The 20,148-nt window shown below is 40.0% G+C and overlaps 1 protein-coding gene across 1 annotated transcript in view; it reads right to left on the reverse strand.

Moving 5' to 3' along the window:
• Positions 1 to 7,206: 7,206 nt before the first annotated feature.
• LOC124805082 (nuclear cap-binding protein subunit 1) overlaps positions 7,207 to 20,148 on the reverse strand; it is a 174,774-nt gene continuing 161,832 nt past the window's right edge. Inside the window, exons 15-16 of the mRNA XM_047265516.1 lie at positions 13,521 to 13,634; positions 7,207 to 7,487 (exon numbers count right to left, since the gene is read on the reverse strand). Coding sequence (XP_047121472.1) covers positions 7,374 to 7,487; positions 13,521 to 13,634 — 228 coding nt within the window. The 3' untranslated portion in view covers positions 7,207 to 7,373. The remainder of the gene's footprint in view (positions 7,488 to 13,520; positions 13,635 to 20,148) is intronic.

Genomic DNA, 20,148 nt, shown 5'->3' on the forward strand with positions numbered 1-20,148 from the left:
AGAGAGAGAGAGAGAGATAGCATTCAATATCTCTGATACAGAAAATTTCTGTATCTTGTTTGTATGGCTTCTGATGACTCAGCAAGTTGTTACATTCACCCCTTAAATTATAAAAATTATCCTGGCATACATTGATTATCTCAGTTAAGCCTCCAATTGTGCAGACCATTAGATTCTACATGTTATACTAAAATTAACAACATTTCTCTTGAATGGGTATAGTTTTACTTTCATATCAGATGCCAAATAGTCGCATTGAGAAAGTGGACAGGAGGAATAAAGATAAATTCAAGAATGGGGAGATGAGATATAGGGTTCTATGAGGGCTTTGTAATGAGTCCACTCTTGAATTTCTCCAATGTCTTTAAAGAGCTATTCAGAAACTGTTATGTTTGTTAATGTCACGAGCATGCTATCCAGGGGCTTTAATCGATCAAACTAGTCACTGCACTGAAAGTAATTGTATAGACACACCATTTGTTCTCAGCTAGTAGTTTAAGTAACACACAATTTCAAATAATTAAAACTAACTTACTAATACTGGGATCCTGTACGATAACAAGCTAAAATAGGTTCACATACTTTGTATACTTTCCTTCTTGAGGAACTACCTTCTGGAGAAATGTAGGTAAAGTAATGAAGAATTTCTTCAGCAGAAGTGACCAGTAAGAATATTACATTTGGTAGATAATACCAGATCTTGCAGAGGGCATTCAAAGGCCCACTAGTTCTTACATTCGAACTCCAATCAACTTAATGGTAATTGTTGTTGTTGTGGTCGTCTTCAGTCCAGAGACTGGTTTGATGCAGCTCTCCATGCTGCTCTATCCTGTGCAAGCCGCTTCATCTCGCCACACCTACTGCAACATACATCCTTCTGAAACAGCTTAGTGTGTACATCTCTTGGTCTCCCTCTACATTTTTACCCTCCGTGCTGCACTCTAGTACTAAATTGGTGACATACCACCTTCTAGGCAAGTTGTGCCACAAATTTCTCTTCTCCCCAATTCTATTCAGTACCTCCTCATTAGTTATTTGATCTACCCATCTGATGTTCAACATTCTTCTATAGCACCACATTTCGGGAGATTCTATTCTCTTCTTGTCGAACTAGTTATCGTTCATGTTTCACTTCCATACATGGCTACACTCCATAAAAATACTTTCAGAAACAACTTCCTGGCACTTAAATCTATACTCGATATTAACAAATTCCTCTTCTTCAGAAATGCTTTCCTTGACATTGCCAGTCTGCATTCTATATCCTCTATATTTCAACCATCATCAGTTATTTTGCTCTCCAAATAGCAAAACTCATTTACTACTTTAGGAGTCTCATTTCCTAATCCAATTCCCACAGCATCACCCGATTTAATTCGACTTCCGCATTTTCCTTTTATTGATGTTCATCTTATAGCCTTTTTTCAAAGTACTGTCCACTCTGTTCATCTGAAGTTTTAATTTTTCTCTCCTTGGACTTTAATTCATATTCCAAACTTTTCTTTGATTTCCTTTAGTGCTTGCTCAATATACAGACGTCAGGGATAGGCTACAACCCTGTCTCACTACCTTCGCAACCACTGCTTCCCTTTCATGCCCCTCGACTATTATAACTGCCATCTGGTTTCTGTACAAATTGTAAATAGCCTTTCACTCCCTATATTGTACCCCTGCCACCTTCAGAATTAGAAAGCGAGTATTCCAGTCAACATTGTCAAAAGCTTTCTCTAAGTATACAAATGCTAGAAACATTGGTTTGCCTTTCCTTAATCTATCTTCTAATATTAGTCATAGGGTCAGTATTGCCTCACGCATTCCAACATTTCTACGGAATCCAAACTGATCTTCCCCAAGGTCAGCTTCTGCTTTTCCATTCATCTGTAAAGAATTCGTGTTAGTATTTTGCCGCCGTGACTTAATAAACTGATAGTTTGGTAATTTTCACATCTGTCAACACCTGCTTTCTTTGGGATTGGAGTTGTTATATTCTTCTTGAAGTCTGAGGGTATTTTGCCAGTCTCATGCATCTTGCTCACCAGATGGTAGAGTTTTGTCAGGGCTGGCTCTCCCAAGGCTATCAGCAGTTCTAATGGAATGTTGTTTACTCCCTGGGCCTTGTTTTGACTTAGATCTTTCAGTGCTCTGTCAAACTCTTCACGCAGTATCATATCTCCCATTTCATCTTCATCTATGTCTTCTTCCATTTCCATAATATTGTCCTTAAGTACATCGCCATTGTATAGACCCTCTATATACTCGTTCCACTTTTATGCTTTCCATTCTTAGCCTAACCAAACTGTGTTTCCATCTGAGCTCTTGATATTCACACAAGTGGTTCTCTTTTCTCCAAAGGTCTCTTTAATTTTTCTGTAGGCAGTATCTATCTTATCCCTAGTGATACATGCCTCAGCATCCTTACATTTGTGCTCTAGCCATCCCTGCTTAGCCATTTTGCACTTCCTGTCGACCTCATTTTTGAGATGTTTGTATTCATTTTTGCCTGCTTCATTTACTGCATTTTTATATTTTCTCCTTTCATCAATTAAATTCAATATTTCTTCTGTTACCCAAGGATTTCTACTAGCCCTCATCTTTTTACCTACTTGATCCTCTGCCGCCGTCACCATTTGACCTCTCAAAGCTACCAATTCTTCTTCTACTGTATTTCTTTCCCCCATTCTTGTCAATCATTCCCTAATGCTCTCCCTGAAACACTCTACAACTTCTGGTTCTTTCAGTTTATCCAGGTCCCATCTCCTTAAATTACCACCTTTTAGCAGTTTCTTCAGTTTTAATCTACAGTTCAAAACCAATAGATTGAGGTCAGAATCCACATCTGCCCCCAGAAATGTCTTACAATTTAAAACCTGGTTCCTAAAACTCTGTCTTACCATTACATAATCTATCTGAAACCTTCTAGTGTCTCCATGTCTCTTCCATGTATACAACCTCCTTTCATGATTCTTGAACCAAGTGTTAGCTATGATTAAGTTACGCTCTGTGCAAAATTCTACCAGGTGGCTTCCTCTTTCATTCCTTACCCCCGTCCCATATTCACCTCCTACGTTTCCCTCTCTTCCTTTTCCTACTATCAGATTCCGGTCATCCACGACTATTAAATTTCATCTCCCTTCACTATCTGAATAATTCCTGTATCTCATGATACATTTCATCAATCTCTTCATCATTTGTGGAGTTAGTTGGCATATAAACTTGTACTACTATGGTAGGCGTGGGCTTTGAGTCTATATTGGCTACAATCATGCGTTCACTATGCTGTTCATAGTAGCTAACCCGCACTCCTATTGTTTATTCATTATTAAACCTACTCCTGCATTACCCCTATTAGATTTTGTATTTATAGCCCTGTATTCACCTGACCAGAAGTCTTGTTCCTCCTGTCACTGAACTTCACTAATTCCCACTATATCTAACTTTACTCTACCATTTCCCTTTCTAAATTTTCTAACCTACCTGCCTGATTAAGGGATGTGACATTCCATGCTCCAATACGTAGAGTGCCAGTTTTCTTTCTTCTGAAAACAATGTCCTCCTGAGTAGTTCCGACCCGGAGATCTGAATGGGGGACTGTTTTACCTCTGTAATATTTTACTCAAGAGGATGCCATCATCATTTAACCATACAGTAAAGCTGCATGCCCCCAGGAAAAATTATGGCTGTAGTTTCCCCTTGCTTTCAGCCGTTCACAGTACCAGCACAGCACGGCCATTATGGTTAATGTTACAAGGCCAATCAGTCAATCATCCCGACTGTTTCCCCTGCAACTACTGAAAAGACTGCTGCCCCTCTTCAGGAACCACACATTTGTCTGGCCTCTCAACAGATACCCCTCCATGGCACCTACGGTACATTTATCTGTATCGCTGAGGCACGCAAGCCTCCACACCAACGGCGAGGTCCATAGTTCATGGTTGTTAATTATGATAATTCAGTTTCGTCTGGAAACACACACACACACATACATTCACCTGTCAAAAATGTACAGTTATACTGTGCTTAGTGAGGCAAGCAGGTTTCGTTTCAGTGGCACGTATAAGGAATGTGGTCTTATTTTTACAGTAGATATAAAAAAAATTCTCTCTTTAGTAACAGTTACATTCTTTGCTTTAAATGGTTCTCCTTCCAATTACTTACCAACAGAGGCTTCCTCATATCTTTAAGAAAGTCAGATCACTTACATCAAGGGAAGATGTTGCACTGGCAGTGCGGTTGTAGTTTCTTTGAGGTACGTTAACATCTGTGCACCTTGTGCCTAGTTGCTGTGTGCCTATGCTGGCCACACTTGCAAGCAGAGATACGCATGTAAGTGCATGCCTCTTCCTGAACGTGTGCATATGAGTAATTTCATTCACACCTAGAGGAAAGCAAGCACACTTCTCCTGTCATCGAGCTGATACTGCAGCTGCCTGTGTGCCTGGCCAGTAGGCAGTGGGTCTGTTTATAAGAGCCAGTCAAGTGTGCTGGCAATGTGCACCACCTAAGCTACAGCGTAAAAGCTCTCTCTTGCAGGATGACGACCGCCTAGCATTACTTATAAGGCTTACTGTGAGTAGGGATTTTTAATTAATAAAATTCCAGAATCAGTCTCAATTTTTTTAATTGCTGTCTAATACATTTTGGAGCTACAACTCCATTTTCAAGGACTGTATGGAGCATTACATCTGTTTCAGTTTTGCACCTTAACAAGATATAACTATACCTCAGGTGGGATTAATGAGATAAAGCTACAAAAATGAGAGAAATAAAGTCTAGTAACATATTACTTATGTTTCACCTTAGACTTTTCTCTCCTGCAAAGGTGAAAAACTTCCACATCTGCACTGACATTCAGAACTATTTAACATGTTTACCATAGTACTACTTGACTCAAGCGGTGCATATTGACTTATGTTACAGTGATGTGATGGAATGTTAGATTTACTATTATTTCTTAACATAATTGACAAAATAAAATAATAAATTACAAAATTACTTGGAGGACTGACAGTTAACAATTTTAGTTTTACATGCTTACGCATTCAACATAAAATGTGATGTACTTATTTACATACAGAGTGACTTAATAATCATTGCAGGGTACTAGGTTCTATACCTAAGTATGTAATGTACATTTCTTGTGATTGTTACTTCGTGTATTTTAATTATGCATACATGAAACTGCTTACAAAGTGTCAGTGACTATGTCTTGGGGGTTGTGTGGGAGGGTGGTGGTAGGGGGTGGGGAGGGGAGGTGAGTGGAGAGAGAGAGAGAGAGAGAGAGAGAGAGAGAGAGAGAGAGAGAGAGAGAGGGGGGGGGGGGGGGGGTGATAGCTGGAATGAGATGATAGAGTGTACTTATTTTTGAGCTGTGGAAAAGGAAACTGTTGGGTTGTTGTGGGGGAAGGAGACCAGACAGCGAGGTCATCGGTCTCATCGGATTAGTGAAGGATGGGGAAGGAAGTCGGCCGTGCCCTTTCAAAGGAGCCACCCCGGCATTTGCCTGGAGCGATTTAGGGAAATCACGGAAAACCTAAATCGGGGTTGAACCGTCGTCCTCCCGAATACGAGTCCAGCGTGCTAACCACTGCGCCACCTCAATCGGTGAAAAGGAAACTGTGTTAACTGCTTTGTGAGAGATTGTTGTGTTAAGACTTAGCCATTACTGAATACAGACAGTAATTTATTGTTTTCACTATCTGTCTTTTCTTTTATCATGTCAGCGGGTTGGAAAATCTATTTGTGTATTTCAAATGACTTTAGTATACTGAGTTTTATGCTTGGAGGTTGTCTATGACAGATTGTGAGATTTTTACTGATGTCTGGAATTCTGTCATAAAAGTGAGCTGCTGCTGCAGATTTATAATGTTTATTTACAAAGAGAGGTGACGGGTTCATTATATCATATGGCAAATGATTTGCCTGTCCTACCTATTTTAGTCAAGTCATGGACAGCCCTTAATGTGTATTAATAATATTACTCTTAGTAACAAAACACTTTCTAGTTTCTTAACATTTACTGTGAAGATATGTAGAATATGAAAGTATGTGTATTTTATTTATCTCACAAACAAGTAAGCTCCATATTAAAGAAAAAAAAGACGTAATAGTCATCAAATCAACATATGTGCCAAGTCTTTCCATTTGTGTTATGAATGCATATGTTTTCTTCACTTTGAGAGCTCATAGACTGAAGCATTAAAAAATAGTTTGAAATTTCTGGGCATTTTATTGTTGCTTCGATGAATTCAATTCACTGTCTAAGCTGGATGCATTAGGAGTTGAAATTTGTGATGTATAGAGGGGAGCAGTTTCTGCAGTAGGTGGATCTGCAAGATATAATGACTGCCTGATGGCTAATGAAGATTACCAAACATTAGGTGCTGGATTTCCAATTTATATGCAAATTGATAAATACTTTATGACTGCACATTTTTGCTAGATGTATTAGTATTATTTTATTTGCTGTCATTGACACAAACAATTTATGAATCAAAGCAGCTTGTAAAGGAACCAGGACAACTATGGCACACCTTGGGCCCCAGAACCACTCCTATTCTTCAATATGTTCATCAGAAGCAAGAATGTAAGCTTTTTATTTTATTGAGGTTAGCCTTTTGTCATTTCCAGCTTTTTCTTATTTGTGAGAAATTGCAGTCACTTATTTAGTTTCACTCTATGTTTATAATCCATAGAATTAACCAGCCAGATAAAGGGAAATGCATGATAATGATGTACAAATTCCAAGTTTTTCTCATTAGATCACTCAAAGCACTAATGCAAAGACAAATTTGAATGCATGTGGAAAACTTAATCTTCTAACAGTGAAACATAGTAAATCAAAGCCCCAGACAGAGTGAATCAAAATGAATCACAAGACTGTTGCATGTGTCTTTCTATATGAAACAGAGACACTCCTGGATCTGCACACATTGATCCATGTGTCCAAGTCAGAGGCAAGCATGACTTTGCACTGGTGCATACACCTCCTTGCCTCTTTTTGCAACAGCTGCATCGGCCTATTGCACACTGGAAGTTGCACAGATGTAAACTCACCTTTAGAAGTGCATTCCATTCATTAAGATACCAACTGTATAGTCCTGAAATGAAGTTCTGGATTTCCTTTCAACAAAACTTAATCAACTTACCTGCATGGATCATCACAATAATGTGTGGAACAAATTGAAGGTCATTAAAAAGAACAGTTCATACAAGTCTATAAAATTTTATTTACAGAGCCTGAATCTCAAGGTTACAAACGTTAAATCTGTGGGAAAGTCCACTTCCTTACAATTGCAGCAAATAACATTGTTTTGTAATACAATATACAAAACGATAATGTATAACAATGGGAAAATCACGTCTTGAATGAAAAATCATGACCGTAATGACGTGAACTGGTGAAACACTTCCAGAATGTGGGGATCCAGATCTTGTGTGAAAAGCAATGTTTCTAAAGTAGAGCTGTACTTCTGAACTTGTTCATTATGCTGTGAATAAACAAGAAAAAGGATAATAGTAATGAGTATGAATAACAACAACAACACTGAAAACATGACTACACAAATCAGAGAACAAAATTATTTTACTTGTGGCAGAATATAAGCTGTGTTAATTGTTTATGACACATTAAAACTGTTTCTATACAGTCTGTACTAGTAGGAATAAAAGGGTTGTGGTGAGGAATTTATATGGTACTGATCTTATTTAAAATCTACTTCAAAGAAGCCCTTAAGAGTATGAGAAAAAGGTGCTGTAGAATGGGAATAGCCACAGAAGATCTTTGTGCACTCTTCTCTTTGTTGGCGATCTGGTTATTGCAGCTGCAGGTAAGGACCATGCAAGCTACATGCTGCAAAAGCTGAAGAAAGAATATGAAGAAAACTGAATATTTAATAGAAGAAAAAAATCAAACAGTGGAAACTCCAGAAAGGAATGTAAAAGGTCTAGACAATGGAGTTACAAAATTCAAAGGCTGTGCCCCTTTCAGATACTTGAAAGTATAAATGTCATTCAATAGCAGAAGCACAGTTCACATACATAACGAAATGGACCACGGAATAAAAGCAATAAGATAACTTGCCTCTGTTCTTTGGAACAGCAATATACAGTATTTGCCAGCATATAAGATACACTTTTTTTCCTTCAAAAGTAGGTCTCCAAACTGGATGCATCTTAAACACCAGTAGCAAGTTAAGATAGGTACTTAATGCTCCATTTCTTCAAAATTTCTTTGTTTTGCTTGCAGCAATTCATTGTTAGCTTCCTTGCGAATTATGAGTACTCCAGCTGTACCGAGGTCAATGGATGAACAATGGCCATTGTTAACGGTTTTTATATTGTTTGCCCAAGCTTCAGTTATTATTGTGTTTAGTATGGAGATCCACTTGTGCTGTACCTATATTGAAGTTTATTTGCAAACTATGGCTCAAAAACAGCACGGCCATACAACTGCACTTAAGCTGCAAGTGATGGCATATGATAAAGAGTATGAAAACAGGGCTGTAGAAAGGCATTTTGGGCCACCTCCAACACTCAATACTTGGAATTTAGAGAGCAGACAAGCAGGAATTTCAGTTTCTACAAAAACGATCATTTATCAAGCGAAAGCAATATTCAAACAAAGATGAGGTGACTTACCAAACAAAAGCGCTGGCAGGTCGATAGATATATATATATAATTTTTCCCACGTGGAATGTTTCCTTCCATTATATTGAAAGCAATATTCACTCGCAAAGGGATCACCAACTTTACTTGATCAACATTCAGGGGTTCAAGATTTATAAATGGGTATTGGCTTTGTATGCGGACAACTACAAAAATATGACAAAAAATACCTGTCGAGAGTGAAGAACAAAGTCTCCTATTTCATTGATTTATCATTAATCCAATGAAAAGAGAAAAGTTTGAACCTTCAAAAATGGGAAATATGGATGAAAGTCAGCTAACCTTTGATGTGCCTTCTAACAGAATTGTGGATTCCAAGGGCACAAAAGTGTTATTTTTAAAACTTCAGGGCATGTAAAGATTCATTACATAGTCATGTTATCCTGCTGTGCTGATGGGGCAAAATTGCTGTCACTTCTAATTTTTAAAAGAAAGGCACTTCCTAAGGAGTAACTGCCAAATGGAGTATTTGTCTATGTACACAATAAAGGAAGGATGGACAAAGAAGGAATGTGGTTGCGGATACATAAAATTTGGCCAAGGCGACTTGGAGGCATACTGAAGACACCAGCCCTGTTAGAGTTGGATCATTTTTGTTCTCACAGAATGGAAGACATTAAAAATAAACTGAATGAACTGAAGACTCAGTTAGGAGGGTTAACAAGTTTACTTCAACCATTAAATGTACGTATCAATGGGCCATTTAAGGGACTTATGAAGGAGGAGTGGAACAAATGGATGCACACTACAGATTTTGAAAGTACACAGTCAGGAAGGTTGTGAGTGGGTCAAGTCTTCAAGGGATTCTATAAAAACTGAAACAATTGATTAAATTCTTTAAGAAGTGTGGAATGCACTGTATGGTATGGAGGATAATTTATAGTCTGAGGACTCAGATTCTGACATGTCAGGTTCAAGTATTTCTTCTTTCAGCTCTGAGAATATTATGTGGATTTGCAGATGAAAATTTAAAAAGTTAGCACTTTTTCCTAATTATATTGCCTAGATATTTGATTTGTGTGTACATATTGTTCATATTGCAGTAGATGTGTTAAGTGAGAAATTTTTTCCCCTTAAAAAAATCTTAAAAAGTGGAGTGAGTCTTTCGCATCGGTGCATCTTATATACCAGCAAAGACGATAACAAAAAGAATGAAGCAAATCCAGTGATGAGAGTATTAACATATATGGTGTACAGAAATGGGAGCAGAATAAGACAGAGTGAGAAGCTATTGACACATGAAATGAGCTTTGAAGAAGAAGTTGTGGCATTTCAAGGATGGACCATATGAAGAATAATACAATAAGAGAAATTATGGAGGCCAGCAAGGTGATAACTGGTGTAATAGAAACGAAACAACTACTGTGACTTGGTCATGTGGAAAGAATGGATGAATTGCCCAAAATGAATTTGGAAACTGCTTCCACAAGGAAGAAGGAAGAGAGGATGCCCACCTAGAAGGCGGAAGGTATCGATGAGGCAACAGTGGCCACAAGTCTCCAAGAAGACAGCCTGAATAGAAAGAGGTGGAAAATGGGTAGTGAGAAGTAGTGGCAGCTGCAAATAACAGTTGTGACATGCTTCTGGTGATTTAAATTGTGTGCCAGGCTAGTACTCAGACCATACAGAGCATTTAAGGCAGACATTTGTCACTGGCTCCTCTCCAACAAATCATAACACTGAATCATAACAATAAAGCCAGAAACACAGTCAACAAATTCTTGTTGTAGAGCACTGAAGTTAGACATAATTTAATGGGCTACAGTTAACAATCAAAATGCTGATAAGTATAATAAAGAATTAACAAAATTTAAATAGGGTTGTAATTTTCACATACTGCCACTATAGTGAGGAATGTGGAACACGTGTAACATGGAACAGACTGATAGCAGACAGCGAAAACCCACTTGGAAAATGACTATAGGCAAAATTTTCTGACTTAAGGGCAGAAAGAATATCAAGTCACACATTTCTATTTGTAGATGCACACTGTCAAAGAACTGCAATAGGTTCACTTCTAACATATTTATGGAAGAGAGAGAATAAAATTTGAATTATAATGGTGTCATCCACAACCGTGCTGAGGACAAGTCTTTATATGGCAGCAGCTCCCTTAAAGCTTGTATGGCGGTTGAATCTCATTTATGTTTAAACATTTAGGGTATTAACAACATTTTCTTTTGTAACATCACTGTTCTCACCACCCCCCTTTTTTAAATGAATTTTTCAATTACTCCAATTCAGCAGGCAAGATATTATAATATCTACCGCAGAGAGGTACAGGAGCGTAACTACAATATCCAAACTGTAATATCCAAACACTGCTTTTCATTTGCTAAAGAAGGAATGCTCCACGTCATTGCCAATTTGGATAGCATTAAAAGGATGCCTATCCATTTCTCACTTAGGGGTAATTGGGCAGAAATGAAACTACCATCTTTTCACAACTGGCTAATCTTTATTTAGCTTTTTCCAAAAGATGTATGTGGGACTTCTGCAGTTTTCTGTCAAGATACAGAGTGACAGTGATCTCCAGACTTCCTGCATGTTCTCAATATAACAATCAGGTAATATTTCACCTACACAGGTTACAGCACTAGTCTTTTTTCATCGGTAGTTATAGTGAGCAACGAAAAAGTGAGGATCTTCCAAAATACTGTAGGGATGGGCAGTTCAAGAATGGAGTTATTGGTGCAACCTGCTACACCACAGGCAGAACAGAGCTTGTTTGTCAATAATTATATTTTAATGATATGAATATAATAGAGGGAAACATTCCACGTGGGAAAAATATATCTAAAAACACAGATGATGTGACTTACCGAACGAAAGTGCTGGCAGGTCGATAGACACACAAACAAACACAAACATACATGTGAAATTCATGCTTTCGCAACAAACTGTTGCCTCATCAGGAAAGAGGGAAGGAGAGGGAAAGACGAAAGGATGTGGGTTTTAAGGGAGAGGGTAAGGAGTCATTCCAATCCCGGGAGCGGAAAGACTTACCTTGGGGGAAAAAAGGGGTCTACACTCGCGCGCGCGCGCACACACACACACACACACACACACACACACACACACACACACACACACACACATCCATCCGCACATATACAGACACAAGCAGACATTTGTAAAGGCAAAGAGTTTGGGCAGAGATGTCAGTCGAGGCGGAAGTACAGAGGCAAAGATGTTGTTGAAAGACAGGTGAGGTATGAGCGGCGGCAAATTGAAATTAGCAGAGATTGAGGCCTGGCGGGTAACGAGAAGAGAGGATATACTGAAGGGCAAGTTCCCATCTCCGGAGTTCTGACGGGTTGGTGTTAGTGGGAAGTATCCAGATAACCCGGACAGTGTAACACTGTGCCAAGATGTGCTGGCCGTGCACCAAGGCATGTTTAGCCACAGGGTGATCCTCATTACCAACAACCACTGTCTGCCTGTGTCCATTCATGCGAATGGACAGCTTGTTGCTGGTCATTCCCACATAGAAAGCTTCACAGTGTAGGCAGGTCAGTTGGTAAATCACGTGGGTGCTTTCACACGTGGCTCTGCCTTTGATCGTGTACACCTTCCGGGTTACAGGACTGGAGTAGGTGGTGGTGGGAGGGTGCATGGGACAGGTTTTACACCGGGGGCGGTTACAAGGGTAGGAGCCAGAGGGTAGGGAAGGTGGTTTGGGGATTTCATAGGGATGAACTAAGAGGTCACGAAGGTTAGGTAGACGGCGGAAAGACACTCTTGGTGGAGTGGGGAGGATTTCATGAAGGATGGATCTCATTTCAGGGCAGGATTTGAGGCGGCCCAGAACCTCCCACAGAAGAACCCCAAAAGTGCCCCACTTGTGAAAGGATACTTTCTGGGACTGGATCAGACTCTGAATGTGGCTCTCCAGCAGGGATACGACTTCCTCAAATCCTGCCCTGAAATGATATCCATCCTTCATGAAATCCTCCCCACTCCACCAAGAGTGTCTTTTAACATGAACAGCTGCAGCAGCACTGACAATTAGATACATTTAAAAACACTGCTGAATCTCTAGCTAACATGATTCCTCCATCAGAAGTATCAGTAGCCAGTTGTACTGGGCACCACAACATGAAAGTAATTTGTCATGGGATGAAACAAAGGAAAAAAAGGAAGATTAGGGTTTAATCTCTAGCGAGTACAATAATTGGCCATGTCTTCTTAAAGGAAGTATCCTGCAATTTGCAATTTAGGGAAAACATGAAACTCTCCATCAGCATGGGTGAACAATGATCTGAACCACCTTCTTCCCAGACACGATTCCAGTGTCTTACCACTATGACACCTAGCTTGGTTTGAAAGACATAAATTTATTTCATGTTTTAAATTTGTGTATCTGTCAGCAATGTTTCACTCATTCGTTTTTAAAGGCTGAAATCTTACTTAGAGTCTGTGGACTTCAGAGTTGCATATTCTCACCTAGCCTGACCTGAAAGACAGAGATTTCATCATGTTTTAAATTTGTATATCTGTGAGCCGTATTTAAATTACTCCTTTTCAAAGGCTGACAGATTTAATGGAGTTCACAGCCTCATATTTCTCTACTTTATTGGGACAAAATCTTGTAATGATCAGACCGGGTATTTGTTTTCTTCTATCATATTTGCTGTTGATAACATTATCTGTAAAATATCTGTTGTGCAAGTTAAATACTTAGGTCTATTGAGGAATTCTGTGTCAACTCATCTCTTGCATTATAACTAAATATATTACTACATGCCATTTCAAGGAGGCAGATGATGGATAGGACACAAGAAGAAGAGGATGAAGAAAAATTACTCAAAGGAAATAAATAAATTCAATTTATGTATTTAACATGTTAGCTTACCAACAAGAACACTTGCTGCAATCGTCCAATTGTCCATTTGTACCAGAATGTATTGAAGTCTTTACCATCAGTATCACAACGCACCAAATGTTCTGACAAAATCATTATAAACCTCTGAAATAAAGAAGGAAAAGACAAATATTAATTTCAAAGAAGTGCACTAATGCAGAAAGGAAAAAGATTCACAGCAATTACAGAACATTAAAACTAAGTTAGACTAAATAGGTTCACACACCCAAGTATCTCTGTGCCTGGAGGCAACTGTGGCCATGTGTGTGTGTGCGTGTGTGTGTGTGTGTGTGTGTGTGTGTGTGTGTTTTTTTTTTCTTTTTTTTTTTGTTTTTTTTTTTTTTTTTGTTTTTATCTAACAAAGGACTTTGCCTGAAAACAGAAATATCATCCACATCTTGTTTGAAATGAATCTGTCAGCTGCTCTATGCTTCCTCTATGTGGTGAATATCAATCTATTATAATTCACATTGCTATAATGTATGTATTAGAGATTGAAGAATATTCAATCATGAGATGCAGAAAAAAACACTCACTGAAGAAACATCTAAAGAAATTAAGCATTGACAAGAAATAAATAACTATGACTGCATAGTATTACATGTCAGTATAGTATGCAGAGTGCAGAAAACATGGTATTATGTATGATGGTGTGAGAAAACAAAATGATGGATCACTGTGGAAAAACTGTGACAAAAGAAATACCAATGGTAAAATAATAGTGAGGAATTATTCAATCTCTCACTTTTATGTGGGACCAAAGTAATTAAATAATTGGTATTCTATTATAACTATCCTACAAATACATTTTCAGAATTCGTTGTTGCCTAATGTTTTGACCATCAACAAAAGCAAAACGAGGATAATGGAATGTAGTCAAATTAAGTTGGGTGATGCTGAGGGAATTCGATTAGGAAATGAGACGCTTAAAGTAGTAAAGGCGTATTGCTATTTGGGGAGCAAAATAACTGATGATGGTCAAAGTAGAGAGGATATAAAATGTAGACTGGCAATGGCAAGGAAAACGTTTCTGAAGAAGAGAAATTTGTTAACATCGAGTGTAGATTTAAGTGTCAGGAAGTCGTTTCTGAAAGTATTTGTATGGAGTGTAGCCATGTACGGAAGTGAAACATGGATGATAAATAGTTTGGACAAGAAGAGAATAGAAGCATTCGAAATGTGGTGCTACAGAAGAATGCTGAAGATTAGATGGGTAGATCACATAACTAATGAGGAGGTATTGAATAGGATTGGGGAGAAGAGAAGTTTGTGGCACAACTTGACTAGAAGAAGGGATCGATTGGTAGGACATGTTCTGAGGCATCAAGGGATCACAAATTTAGCATTGGAGGGCAGCGTGGAGGGTAAAAATCATAGACGGAGACCAAGAGATGAATACACTAAGCAGATTCCAAAGGATGTAGGTTGCAGTACTTACTGGGAGATGAAGAAGCTTGCACAGGATAGAGTAGAGCTGCATGAAACGTCTCAGTACTGAAGACCAACACAACAACGTTTTGACAGTAACACTGCTTTGAAACATGCTATGTTCCACTGCCCTAACCTTTCATATGAAGTCCAAGGGATGGAGATTGCAGGGAAAGGCGTAATGGCAAGAACTGTTTGGCACAGGTCACAATCACTTTTGCTGTGCCCCCTTGGACCTGTCAACATGTGAAAGCTTTTCAACCCTTAACTTTTCCATAAAATGTCTAGCAATTAAAAATCTGATGACACGAAACATGGGCTGTACAGGGGATGTTTCAATACCTCAAATTTAAATTCATGTAATGTATTCTTAGAATGTTGAGCCATATAATTGTGTGAATTGACATGGAAAAGCAACTGGAGACGACATGTTTCTTGCCAAGATGTCACTATAACATATACTAGTCACAGTCCTTCTCCTGCAAGAGTATCACTTAAGGTTTTTGACATCCCAACTCATCATCAGCATGACTATTCCACTAATTCTTTTCTTCTCTAGAGCAAAGGATGCATCCACTCCATTAATTGTCTTTTAGTGTCCGAGTTGCTAGTGCACCTGTGATTCATCATCAGTTGCAAAATGATAATGGGGAAAAAAGTCATCTTCACACACATTATATTCCAAGTACTACTGAGAAATTTTTGAATAACTGCGATACTTGAACAGCCACCTTAGTACCTATTCTTTACAAATATTCCTACGTTATGGATCATACTGTATATAACAACAGAAACAATCAATTTTTGACAAAATAATTTAATTTGATAGATAAAAAATCAACTCATCATGCGGTGGCAGAACATACACATAAAAGGAGGTTATAATTAGGCAAGCTTTTGGAGCCAGTGGCTCCTTCTTCTGGCAGAAGTATAAGGAAGACGGGTGAAGGAAAAGGAATGGTGAGGTCTAGGAAAAGGGGTAGATTTCGGGAAAGTCACCCAGAACTGTGGGTCAGGGGAGACTTACCACACCGTCTGACCTGCAGTTCTGAGCGACTTTCCTGAAATCTACCCCTTTTCCCTGACCTTTCCAGTTCTTTTCCTTCACCCCGCTTCCTTCCTCTTCAACCATTCGGGCAGAAGGAGGCACTGGCTCTGAAAGCTTGCCTAATTATAATTTTCATTTATGTATGTGTTCTGCCGCCACTTGATGAGTAGATTTTTTACCTATCCAATTAGATCATCATAGTATATGTGAGACCTTTCGAGATAAGAGAACGACTTGTATGAATATCAAGAGCTCAGATGGAAACCCAGTTCTAAACAAAGAAGGGAAAGCAGAAAGGTGGAAGGAGTATATAGAAGGTCTATACAAGGGCGATGTGCTTGAGGACATTATGGAAATGGAAGAGGCTGTAGATGAAGATGAAATGGGAGAAACGATACTGCGTGAAGAGTTTGACAGAACACTGAAAGACCTGAGTCGAAACAAGGCCCCCGGAGTAGACAACATTCCATTGGAACTACTGACGGCCTTGGGAGAGCCAGTCCTGACAAAACTCTACCATCTGGTGAGCAAGATGTATGAAACAGGCGAAATACCCTCAGACTTCAAGAAGAATAAAATAATTCCAATCCCAAAGAAAATTATCATGATAATTAGTTATATTTTATACTTGATGTTGCAATATTTGGCAAAAATGTATTTTTGACCAATTGATGTACATTATCATCTCCTGTGAAGATGTACCCAAATGGGCAGAGAATAATTAAAACTATACAGCAGCTAGCACAAAAAAGGTTTTTTTGCAATATTTATTGCCTGTATATAACCACTTTAAAAAACCCTAAAGGAATGGATTCACTGATCTTAAAGTTTATGCAGATACTGATTTACCACTGAATCTGCTAACAATGTGTCTTCAGTTTTAGATTAGATTTAGATTAGATTTACTTTCACTCCAATTGATCCGTAGTGAGGAGGTCCTCCAAGATGTGGAACATGTTAGAAAAACAACAATACATGACAAATATTTACAACCAAAACAAATAAGCTAATGTACCATTCCACAGGTCCCAAGTGGAATGATCGTCATTTTTTAATGAACACTAAATGAAAGTCATTTTACAAATACTAATGCACTGAATTTAAAATAAAAAAAGTTTATATTTATTTATAAGGTAATAAATATGTAATACAACTACTATAATACTTATTTACAATTAACACATTACTGCACTGAAATGGTGCAGAAGTTAGATTGTACTTACACACACACACACACACACACACACACACACACACACACATTTACAATGAACACATTACTGCACTGAAATTGCGCAGAAGTTATATTGTACTTTTACATATATACCAAACGAAAGTGCTGGCAGGTCGATAGACACACAAACAAACACAAACATACACACAAAATTCAAGCTTTCGCAACAAACGGTTGCTTCAACAGGAAAGAGGGAAGGAGAGGGAAGACGGAAGGATGTGGGTTTTAAGGGAGAGGGTAAGGAGTCATTCCAATCCCAGGAGCGGAAAGACTTACCTTAGGGGGAAAAAAGGACAGGTATACACTCGCACACACACACATATCCATCTGCACATACACAGACACAAGCAGAATGTCACACGTGGCTCTGCCTTTGATTGTGTACACCTTACAGGTTACAGGACTGGAGTAGGTGGTGGTGGGAGGGTGCATGGGACAGGTTTTACACCGGGGGCAGTTACAAGGGTAGGAGCCAGAAGGTAGGGAAGGTGGTTTGGGGATTTCAATAGGGATGAACCAAGAGGTTACGTGGAAAAAAGGACAGGTATACACTCGCACACACACACACACACACACACACACACACACACACACACACACACACACACACACATCCATCCACACATATACAGACACAATCAGACATATTCAAAGGCAAAGAGTTTGGGCAGAGATGTCAGTCAAGGCGGAAGTGCAGAGGCAAAGATGATGTTGAATGACAGGTGAGGTATGAGTGGCGGCAACTTGAAATTAGCGGACATTGAGGCCTGGTGGATAACGGAAAGAGAGGATATACTGAAGGGCAAGTTCCCATCTCCGGAGTTCGGATAGGTTGGTGTTAGTGGGAAGTATCCAGATAACCCGGACGGTGTAACACTGTGCCAAGATGTGCTGGCCGGGCACCAAGGCATGTTTAGCCACAGGGTGATCCTCATTACCAACAAACACTGTCTGCCTGTGTCCATTTATGCGAATGGACAGTTTGTTGCTGGTCATTCCCACATAGAATGCGTCACAGTTTAGGCAGGTCAGTTGGTAAATCATGTAGGTGCTTTCACACGTGGCTCTGCCTTTGATCGTGTACACCTTCCGGGTTACAGGACTGGAGTAGGTGGTGGTGGGACGGTGCATGGGACAGGTTTTACACTGGGGGTGGTTACAAGGGTAGGAGCCAGAGGGTAGGGAAGGTGGTTTGGGGATTTCATAGGGATGAACTAAGAGGTTACGAAGGTTAGGTGGATGGCGGAAAGACACTCTTGGTGGAGTGGGGAGGATTTCATGAAGGATGGATCTCATTTCAGGGCAGGATTTGAGGAAGTCGCATTCCTGCTGGAGAGCCACATTCAGAGTCTGATCCAGTCCCGGAAAGTATTCTGTCACAAGTGGGGCACTTTTAGGGTTCTTCTGTGGGAGGTTCTGGGTTTGAGGGGATGAGGAAGTGGTTCTGATTATTTGCTTCTGTGCCAGGTCGGGAGGGTAGTTGCGGGATGCGAAAGCTGTTTTCAGGTTGTTGGTGTAATTGTTCAGGGATTCAGGACTGGAGCAGATTCGTTTGTCACGAAGACCTAGGCTGTAGGGAAGGGACCGTTTGATATGGAATGGGTGGCAGCTGTCATACTGGAGGTACTGTTGCTTGTTGGTGGGTTTGATGTGGATGGATGTGTGAAGCTGGCCATTGGACGGATGGAGGTCAACGTCAAGGAAAGTGGCTGGGATTTGGAGTAGGACCAGGTGAATCTGATAGAACCAAAGAAGTTGAGGTTGGAGAGGAAATTCTGGAGTTCTTCTTCACTGTGAGTCCAGGTCATGAATATGTCATCAATAAATCTGTACCAAACTTTGGGTTGGCAGGCCTGGGTAACCAAGAAGTCTTCCAAGCGACCCATAAATAGGTTGGCATACGAGGGGGCCATCCTGGTACCCATGGCTGTTCCCTTTAATTGTTGGTACATCTGGCCTTCGAAAGTGAAGAAGTTGTGAGTCAGGATGAAGCTGGCTTAGGTAATGAGGAAAGAGGTTTTAGGTAGGGTGGCAGGTGATCGGCGTGAAAGAAAGTGCTCCATCGCAGCGAGGCCCTGGACGTGCGGAATATTTGTGTATAAGGAAGTGGCATCAATGTTTACAAGGATGGTTTCCAGGGATAACAGATTGGGTAAGGATTCCAGGCGTTCGAGAAAGTGGTTGGTGTCTTTGATGAAGGATGGGAGACTGCATGTAATGGGTTGAAGGTGTTGATCTACGTAGGCAGAGATACGTTCTGTGGGGGCTTGGTAACCAGCTACAATGGGGCGGCTGGGATGATTGGGTGGTGGTGGTTAGTGTTTAACGTCCCGTCGACAACGAGGTCATTAGAGACGGAGCGCAGGCTCGGGTTAGGGAAGCATTGGGAAGGAAATTGGCCGTGCCCTTTCAAAGGAATCATCCCGGCATTTGCCTGAAACGATTTAGGGAAATCACAGAAAACCTAAATCAGGATGGCTGGAGACGGGATTGAACCGTCGTCCTCCCAAATGCGAGTCCAGTGTGCTAACCACTGCGCCACCTTGCTTGGTGGGATGATTGGATTTGTGAATTTTAGGAGGTAGGTAGAAGGTAGGGGTGCGGTGTGTCGGTGGAGTCAGGAGGTTGATGGAGTCAGGTGAAAGGTTTTGCAGGGGGCCTAAGGTTCTGAGTATTCCTTGAAGCTCTGCCTGGACATCAGGAGTGGGACTACCTTGGCAAACTTTGTATGTAGTGTTGTCTGAAAGCTGACGCAGTCCCTCAGCCACATACTCCCGACGATCAAGAACCACAGTCGTGGAACCCTTGTCCGCTGGAAGAATGACGATTGATCGGTCAGCCTTCAGATCACGGATAGCCTGGGCTTCAGCTGTGGTGATGTTGGGAGTAGGATTAAGGTTTTTCCAAGG

This window comes from Schistocerca piceifrons, chromosome 7 (assembly GCF_021461385.2).
Source record: "Schistocerca piceifrons isolate TAMUIC-IGC-003096 chromosome 7, iqSchPice1.1, whole genome shotgun sequence".
Lineage (NCBI taxonomy): Eukaryota > Metazoa > Arthropoda > Insecta > Orthoptera > Acrididae > Schistocerca > Schistocerca piceifrons.